This window comes from Bos indicus x Bos taurus, chromosome 19 (assembly GCF_003369695.1).
Source record: "Bos indicus x Bos taurus breed Angus x Brahman F1 hybrid chromosome 19, Bos_hybrid_MaternalHap_v2.0, whole genome shotgun sequence".
Classification (NCBI taxonomy): domain Eukaryota; kingdom Metazoa; phylum Chordata; class Mammalia; order Artiodactyla; family Bovidae; genus Bos; species Bos indicus x Bos taurus.
The window spans coordinates 43117559-43126991 of NC_040094.1; the positions used below are offsets into that span (position 1 = coordinate 43117559).

The following is a 9433-nucleotide window of genomic DNA, read 5'->3' on the forward strand; positions in this document are numbered from 1 at the left end:
CAGCCTAAGCCGTGGAGGGAGCGTGATGCATAAGCAAGGGCGGGCTCTGTCAGAAACGCTGCAAGCCCGCTCGAGCTCCCAGCTCTAGCCTTTGGGCAAAGGACTGGTCCTTCCTAAGTGGACCTGCACTCCTGCAGGGTCACCATGAGGATGAAACAGCACCTGTGGCTTCTGGGAGCATGCAGCCAGCTCTCAGTCAACACTCCCATTACTTTCCTTTAAGAGCAGCAGATAAACACCACTTTCCAGCAGCTGGGCAGGCAGGTGAGGGAATGAAATTGACTCTGCCCAGAGCACTGTCAGTTCCCCAGACTCAACTCCCTGGAAGTCATCTGTTTCAGTGGCCCTGGAGGACGAAGGACAGGAGCCAGGGGTACCCGGGAAAACCCACACTCACATGGATCACTTTAGGAAATCCATAAAGACAGGGTTCTACAGTGCCGGCCAGATGCAGCTGACCCCACAGAATCTCAAGTTTAACTGCTGCATGAGAATCAAGTCAAACCATTTTAGGTCAGAAACATATCCTCCCAACCCTGCCTGCGCCCCTCCCCCGGCCCCCCCAGACACACCTGGCTGTGCTAGCTGTGCTCAGAGGGTGTCCTGGGCCAATTCAGTGGTTTTCAAACTGTGTTCCATGGTCTTGGAGATTCCAGCATCTTGGAGCCAAGAGGTACAGGCTCTGCTCCACCCCAGACCCCCAAATCAGATCAGCTGTTTTTCCTTTTTTTATTTTTGATCTGTTTCACATATTAGACTTTGACTTGTTTGAAGAACAGCTTCCTATGGTAAAAAATTCTGGAAAAAAAGATTCCCTGGACCAGCTGATTCCTAAACTGCTAACACCGCGTAGGTCCGCAGTTCACCTGGAACAGCTTTCACTGTCCTCCCTTCTGGCAGGGCTCCCTCGAAACGCTGGAGAACACAAAACCAAGGAGAACACAAAACCAAGGAGCCGGGGAGAGGAGGAGGGAGGGGTGTGACCAGCAGCTCCGGCAGCCTGGAATGTTCTCTGGAGGACTCTGCACGCACAGGAGGAGCAGAGCTCAGAGCAGAGCGGCCTTCCGGGAAGGCCCCTCCTCATTGCAGCCGGCAGGCCCCGCCTGCGCTCAGGAGCCCTGCATCTCTGTCCAGTCACCCTGCTGCAGGATGTGCTGCAGCAGCCCATTGACCACATCCAGCGTCTCGTCCCTCTCCAGCACGATGTCATATGAGTCCATGTAGCGCTCCCGCCGCTCCTCCACCTGTCCGGGGAGCAGAGAGCGAGAGTCCCCCAGCGCCCTGCCCTCTGCCCAAACCGCTGTTGCGCACCAGGGGCAGGGGAGGAGGGCCTTCAAGCCACGACTCCCCAAAAGGAGTTCAGGGTTACCCGGCCCTGTCCTTTGGAGACACACATGGCCGTGGGTGCAGGCTGCCACAATTAACCCCTGGGTCAGCGTCAAAAGGAAGGTCACAAGGATTAAGAGACAAAAAACCAGATGTTACCTCTAACCTATGAGAACTGAATTTTCAAAAGCCTTCCACACCTGCTGGCTGAGTCTGATGCCATACTGTGCCCCTCTACGACCCTGGTTTCATCCACTAACACCTTGTCTGTTTCTACGTCTTCCTTCTCTAAACTATAAACCCACATCTTGAATACCAACATCCCCCATCTCAATCATGCCCTTATAGGTAAGATTTAGGAGGACTGGTGATCAGCCCAACCACTTTCTAAACTATGTCACCTTGGGCAAGTTACTTAATCCCCCTGCCTCAGTTTCCACACTTATAAAAAGGTAAAACAGTCACTACACCTCCAAGTATGACTATACAGATTAGCTGGTCTTATGTTCCTGGCACAAAGTGAGCACTCAGTAAGTGTGAGCTCTGATGATGTGCTCTGACCTCCAGATCATGCCCTGTGCTGTGCACACAGCTCTGACCACTGGGTACCTCTTGTTTCCTAGGAGACTATGGCTTGTGTCTGACCTCTGTGCCTCTAATACTTCACACAGTGTGTATCCCATAACAGGAATGAAGGAGCCAGCCATGAAGAGCCCGGGTCTCATACCTACCTTGTCATTTAGGAAGCCAATCTTGAGAATGTTCTCCACGCCAGGAACCCCATCAGCCATTGTGAGGTCCCCCATGGAGTCTCCCAGCAGGAGGATGTTGGTTTTGCCCTGAAGCTGCTGGAAGTAATTGGAGTTCTCGAACACAGAGCTGTTCTTGTTGTAGGTATGGATGAGCTGGCCCTTGAATCCGTTTAGGAAGCCCTAAGTAGTCAAGACGAGAGACACACAGAAGGGCTACAGGGACCTATTGAGGGCCGGTTTTCCAGTCTGCCATGGAAGAAACAGAATCCTGAAAGCCACAGATAATGCCAACACTTCACTGCGGTCCAAACTAGGGTCAGCAAGCTAAGGCTCGTGGGCCAGATTTGGACTATTTTTGTAAATTAAGTTCTGTGTGTGTTAGTTGTTCAGTCGCATCTGACTGTGTGATCCTATGGACTATAGCCCGCCAGGCTCCTCTGTCCATGGAATTCTCTAGGCAAGAATGTTGGAGTAGGTTGCATTTCCTTCTCCAAGGTCTACTGGAACTTAATTTATAGGCCCATTTGTTTACATCTTCTCAAAGGCTGCTTTTTTGTGTGACAGGGTAGTTGTGAATGATCCTAGGAAGATATTTACCATCTGTTCTTTTATAGGAAAAGGATTTTTTGTTTGGTTGGGTTCTTTTTGGCCATGCCACATAGCTTAGGAGATCTTAGTTCCCCAACTGGTGACTGAATCCAGGCCTCAGAAGTGGAAGCACAGGACAACCAGGGAATTCCAAAAAAATGTTTCCAGCCCCTGGTTTAAACTAACAGAGGCCATCAGATATTGTAGATCACCTGCTCTGGGGGAAGCAAGAAGCTGGGATACAAGCATTGCCCAGGCTACATGTGTACTAACCTCAGCTGTGGGCTGCACCCTAACCACAAGTCAAAGGGATGAACATTCCAGCCTTGGTCTTAAGGGGAAGAAGTCAGAATATGGGTGAGTCAGTGGAGCCACCTCTGGCTCAAGCAAAACAAGTCCAAGTCCAAGCGCCTGAGTACCTAGGATGGCACATGACCCATGACAGTGACACAGGGCCTGGCTGAGCCCTAAACTAGGTCTTCCCCGCAGACAGACCACTGTCAGCCAGACATGCAAGAATGGGTCTTTCAAAAGCAACTGTCTCTAGCCGCGTTAATAAATAAATAGCTGTCAAGGGCAATGAAGCCAGCATGCCTTCCCCTCCCTCCTCCTGCCCCCAATCCCAGTTAACATTCAGGGTGAAGCACACTGGCTGGCAGTCCCCATCCTTCTTCCAGCCCCAGCCCTAATGAGATGCAGCTCACATCTTCATCAAACTCCATGTAGTTAGACATGATGTGGATGTTGGGGTGGAACACCTTCCTCTGCCGGATCATTTCTTCCAGGACATCCCCAATGCCCGCAGAAAAGATGAAAAGGGGAATGTTGTTCTGCGAAAGGGTGTTGAAGAATGTCTTGTATCCATCCCTGAAACCAGATGAATGGTTCTGAAACTGCATCGCCTCTGCTACTGCCCTTTATTTTCTATTTGGGTTACATCTGTAAAAATTTTCTTTAAACTTTTTTTTTTTTTCCTTGGGCTGCACTGCTCTGTATGCGAGATCTTAGTTCCCTGACTAGGGATTGAACCTGTGCTCCTGCATGGAGAGCTTGGAGTCTTAACCACTGGACTACCAGTTAAGTCCCTCTAAAATATTTTAAATTGAGGTATAAAATACATAGAATAAATCATTAAAGTGCACTAATCATTAAGTGTTCAGCTCAATTAATATTTATAACATGTATACATACATGTGATACCTACCAGGTCAAGGTTCCCTCATGTCCCTTCCCAGTTGATGGCACCATCCCCATTTTGACTTCACATCACCATTGATTTGCTTTTCCTGTCCCTGAACTTCACATAAATCATATAAACACATTTGCTTGTTTGTTTGTTTCTAGATGATTTTGACTGAGCAAAATACAACCAGGTGGCTCTCCTAGGGTGGCTTCAGTGGAGAGCACCCCCAACCTCCCCACGCACAATTCTTGAGGGAAGGCACCCGTGCTGACTCTTTCCTATACGTGCCCCCATCCCTCCTCTGATAAAGAACGCTCCAGCAGAGAGAGCTGAGCTCTGAAGGACACCGATGATCAAGGGTCCCAGGCCGGCCAACTCCCGTGTCTGGATAAAGAACACCAGTTACCATGGGGATCCCATAAGTCTTTTTACCACTGGGAAAAATTACCAAGACACTGTTTGTTCTAGAAGATGGAGCATCTTCACCACATCCGTTACCAGCAGTGTGTGTCCTCGGACACACCCAAGCATAGAAAATTCTCTGGCTGAGTCCAGAGAGGAAAAGCAAGACCTTTTCCTCATGCAGCTACTCATGGTGCTAGGTCCCTTCTGACTCTTCCAGCGACTCCTCTTCAACTCCCTTCCAGCCTCGCTTTGTGAGCAAACCCATTCCAGTCTGGCAGAAGCATTTTCCGGAGCAGGCAGCTCACCTGAGCATTGCATTGGACTCTCTTACCACCTGGGCTATCTGAAACTTCTGAATCTTCTGTTGACACAGGAGGTCATGTGCTTTGGTCCACCTGGAGAGAGACACCCCACAAAACCCTAAACTCAAACCACTAAGTAAAATGCCCTTTCCCATCGCAGGCCTGAATCCCCTTTGGAAGTGCTGGCAGTGGAGGCCTCATCCTTTTCCTCAGAGCCACTTCCTGCGGGACCCTGGTTGTCCCTAAAGGAGGGGGGTGAGACAGCAACACTGCAGACCACAGCTGGGTGAGTTGCTGCTGATGCCAAAGTTCTTCTGAACCCTTTCTCTGGGGCTCTGTCCAGTGATACTGGTTTTTCTGAGGTGGGTTATTACCCCAAAGCACCAAGGGGCTTATCCCCCAAACTAAAGGGCTTCTAGTTTACTCCAAGGATTCTCAGTGAGCCCCCTACTTCATCCAGCAGCAGCCATGAGTGACCTGTCTGTGTCTGGACAATCTGTTCTAATAGCTGGGAATGTGGCATTCGGTTGAGCATTCAGTAAGGTAAAGGAGCCTGCATCTGATTTCAAAGCCAGACCAAGCCATCATTCACCACTACTGGCACTTACCATTCTACCATGTGAGGTAACTTCTCTTTGATGGTCCGGTGTGGGTCAATCTCAATTGGGTAATAATGGTGAAAAAGCGCTTTGAGCTGTGACATCCAAAATGAAGAGAAAAGTCATCAGTCTACATCAAGTTTTCCCCAGCAGAGTCCTACAGTCCCACATGAGAAAAAAAATCACCAGTCACCCAGAAGATGCAATTCATATAAGGGAGTCACAGGAGCTTCAGAGCTGGTCATCCTTCTGTATTCCAGCCCCACCCCCACCCCCCTGCCCCAAAGACTGAGATCTAGGCATCAACAACACAAAGAGGCTTTGTAATGAGGTACATCTAGAATTTTGTTGCCATTGTTGTTATTATAAATTAGCCCAGGCATCAGCACTTAATCAGTAAGAACTGAGTTAATGCTGTATCTCCTAAAACGTGGTATGCTTTCTTAGGTAGTAGGCAAGATAACTTAGGGGCAGGGGAGCACATGGATAAAAACACATTTCATTTTAGTGGTTTGGGACTCATTTTAATGCTATGTCAGAAAAAGAAAGAAAACAAACACATCAAACTACTGCTTTCACAAAGATTGTTTCTTTTGCAAGTGTAGTAGTAGTCGTAGTGGTAGTTGCTCAGTCGTGTTCAACTCTTGGTGACTCCACGGACCGTAGCCTGCCAGACTCCTCTGTCCACAGAATTCTCCAGGCAAGAATGCAGGAGTGGGTAGGCATTCCCTTCTCCAGGGTCATCTTCCTGACCCAGGGATCGAACTCGGGTCTCCTGCACTGCAGGCAGATTCTTAACTGTCTGAGCCACTAGGGAAGCCCAACTGCCCTGCTTTTAAAGATTTAAGTACTACGAGTTGCACTTAAATCTTTAAAAGCCGGGCAATTTAGATAGATCTGGTAAAAAAACACGCTCTAGTGGAGCTAGAATACTGTAGTATGTTCAGGGATAACCATTGCACTGCCAACGTCAGGTGGACAACCTCACCGGGAGCATCTCCATGTGCCTCCTCTGGCTAAGGTCACCTTCCACATGCCTGGACCCTCCAGACTTTAGGGAGGCTGCTTCAGGGATCATGTGTCGCATGGTTCAGTCAGTAACAGTGCCCAATAAAAACAGGAATGGACAGAGTGAAGAATTATAATTTTAATACATGCATGGTCTCGGAATATTATGAGATCAAATGGAGTCCCCGACCATCAGTCCAAAAGAGGGTTAAATTCAAAGACAGGAAGCCCCTAAAATGTATTAAAGATTCTTAATTATTTGAATGTGAGAACATTCTTCTGAAAGTAAAACAGAACTCAACAGAATATAATTTTTAAAAATAAAAAAATTTCTTTACATAAATTTTGCCTTATGAATTTCTTCAGAAAAACATCCACACCAGAAATCCTAGTTTTCTCTAGCTTCTTTATCCTAGAGAGGGCACCCAAACCTTTTATTTGTGAATGAAGCTCTCTGAAGTTGCTATGATCGGGGACATGAGGGACCGAAAAGAGTGACTTCCCAAAGGTGATCAGTGGTAGAGCCAGACTCTGCCTTAAGCTACACATGGCATCTCCAGAGACACAGGTGTAGAAATAGAAAGGCTATCTATAGCTCACTGCCCATCCTAATAACCAGTAATCATGCAGAGTACTGGAAGAGCTGACCAACCATGGCCGGCCAACGCACTGCTTAGTACACAACTGGGTGAACTTCATAATCAAGTGGAACTAAATGATACAGTTACTTACAAGAAAGAGCTCAGCAAAGAAACGAGCAGTTAGCACAGCTCTGCTCCGGCACAGAGGACATTGATGGGAAGAACGTGGAACAAAGTAAAATGAACTCCAAGGCTACAGGGATCACCTTATATTATCTGTATGCATCTTGTGGAAATGGGGAGTTTCATACACAGACATTAATTCAGAAGTCTTTCTTGGTAACTGCTAATGCACCAAGAAAATTTAGACTATCAAGGAAACAGCATAATACAGTTAAAAAGAGTTTGGGAACAGAATCAGATGTATGGGAAAACCAAGCTCTGCATCTTGCTATGTGACTTTGAGTTAAGTTGTTCAAACCTCTCCAAGTCTCTGTTTCCCCATCTGTTAAATGGAGGCAGTAAAACATCTCCTGGAAGTTCCATAGCTAGCAGTAAGCATATTCCAACCATCCATTATCACATGTCTTGGCCAATAAGGAAAAGCTATCTCAGTGTATAAGACTAAGTCCACCTGGGAATTCCCTGGTGGCCCAGTGGTTAAAACTCCTCCCTTTCATTGCCAAGGGTCCTGTTCAATCCCTGGTCAGGGACCTCTACGATTCCACAAGCCACACACACACACACACATAAAAAAAGACTAGGTCCACCTGAGCACAACAACAATTTTTTTAAAAAATTAACCTTCTATGGTCTCAACCCTGGAATCTTTGGTCCTAACCAAGAACCACTGGATGCCGTATATGCCAGCCATTTCTGAGCAAAGAAGGGAGTAACCCACCTCTTTCCGGCACTCCTCACTGATGATCTTGCTGTTATCCAGAATGTCTGCAAAAACACAGAACTCCTTTTACTTGTGCCTTAGAAGCCATCATCCTGTCAAGTCCAATAAAGCAAGCTTGTGTGTGACTTACTGTAAGAAGAAGGGCATCGTATTCCATTATATGCAAACCTGCTCAAGGTCATGTCAAAATCAGAAATGACCTGAAATGCAAAAGAGAGATGATGCCTAGACAGGCACCTTCCGGTGTAGCCCTGCATCAATATGAATACGGAAAGCCAAACAGCTCTATGCCCAGCCTGCTGGCACAGCCCTGGGGGAGTTAGGAACAACTGGAGAGGGAAGGAAGAACTAATTCTAGTTAGTACCTGTGCCAACTCAGAGAACACCCAGTTTCGTGGAGGGTGGGGATGGGGACTGCAAAATCAGGACCTCTTCTACCCTTTCAATAGCACCCATCTCAATGCCCTGGCTTCTCTTAAGATGCCTCCTCCTTCTGGCTCATCTCCACATCTGCACCTTCTTCGGGAGCCCACCAACCTCAGCTAGTAGGGACAACAAGACCCGGAGGCCTGGTGTGGGGTGCTTTCTGTCTAAAGAAATTTGAGAACATTGAAATCTAGGTTTTCGGACAGGTGGGCTCTCCTCCAAGGCAAAACAGGCTTGCCCTCAAGTCCCTGGCTATTTCTAAAGGCTGAAGGCTTACCTGCACGTGTCTGCAGCAACGCGGTAAGGCGCCCAGGGCAGGCCACCTCCCCAGCCACCCGCATCCCGCCCAGCGGCCCCGACCGTGCCCCCCGCGATACCTGTAAGCGGTCTTCCCCGCCCTTGCGGAGGGCGCCCACGATCTCCTGCACCCGTCCGGGCTGCCGCATCAGGACCGTGGCCTTCATCAGGGTGCTCACCTGTCCCGAGACCCGAGAGAACCGCTGATTCCAGCACCGCGCAGGGACCAAAGGGAGCCCCGCGAAGCCGGGCCGGGGGCGCAGGGGGCGAGCAAGGGGCTCTGGCAAGGCCTGGGCGTCTACGGGCCGCACTGGCGCGGCGGGGCCCAGACGGCCTGCTGGGGGTCGCGGAGCGCCCGGGGGTTCGGGGTCAGCCCCACGCCGGTCTCCTGCTCCCACCTCACCTCCTCCGCCATTGCGCTCGCGGGCCGGTCGGCGGCGTGGACACAACGACCGCCCCCGCGCCTGCACTGCGCAGGCGCCGCTTCCGACCTGGGCGGATCCGGGGGCGGGGGGCGGATCCGGGGGCGGGGTGGGGATCCGGGGGCGGGGTGGGGTTGGGGTGCCGACTTCGAGCCCAGAGGTGGTGGGTTCGGTGCAGGGTCTGGAGAGGCAGGCGGCCTCTGGAGGGCCGCGCGGCGCTGTGCGCGTGCAGACCCTGCTTGAGAGCCCTGTGTTGAGGACGGGGAGGGTCCCAAGAGGCAGAGGGTACGTGGGTGCCATTCCTTGTAGAGCAAAAACCCTGACCAGGGTGGTCATTTCCAGGCTTACAGTTTGCATGATCAAAAGGCTGCAGGAAGGGAAGGGATGTGAAGGAGACATAAGTGAGTTCTGTTGAACAGCTGGAAGGTGCTTCCCTCTCTGGACTCGCTCATCATAGAAGATGGATGACTCACGTCCAGAGGGCAGGAAGGCCCTGGACAGGTGGACCAGAATGAAAGCTCATCCATCAGCTTTACTTCTTCCTTCTGCCTTCTCTGACTTAGCTTCCCAGAACTCTGTGTGGGAGTCAAGTGCTGGGCTGTAGAAGAAGGTAGATGGATGTTACAGAGATGCCCAACTG

At 49.9% G+C, this 9433-nt stretch overlaps 1 protein-coding gene across 1 annotated transcript; it reads right to left on the reverse strand.

The window, feature by feature from the left end:
• Positions 1–715: 715 nt before the first annotated feature.
• Positions 716–8869, reverse strand: NT5C3B (5'-nucleotidase, cytosolic IIIB). The gene is made up of 9 exons (XM_027516832.1): positions 8775–8869; positions 8452–8550; positions 7779–7848; positions 7646–7692; positions 5165–5250; positions 4560–4649; positions 3371–3533; positions 2058–2258; positions 716–1244 (listed from the first exon to the last, which is right to left on the reverse strand). The coding sequence occupies exons 1-9, from the start codon at positions 8784–8786 to the stop codon at positions 1110–1112; spliced, it is 903 nt and encodes a 300-aa protein (XP_027372633.1). The 5' UTR covers positions 8787–8869; the 3' UTR covers positions 716–1109.
• Between the last annotated feature and the right edge of the window lie 564 nt (positions 8870–9433).

What these genes read in the sequence shown, in the direction of transcription:
- NT5C3B (XM_027516832.1), bottom strand. An exon ending in GTGAGGAGTGCCGGAAAGAG is followed by an intron (nt 5,251 to 7,645) that starts GTGGGTTACTCC and finishes TGGATGTCACAG; the next exon opens with CTCAAAGCGCTTTTTCACCA. An exon ending in GAGTCCAATGCAATGCTCAG is followed by an intron (nt 3,534 to 4,559) that starts GTGAGCTGCCTG and finishes ATCTGGTTTCAG; the next exon opens with GGATGGATACAAGACATTCT.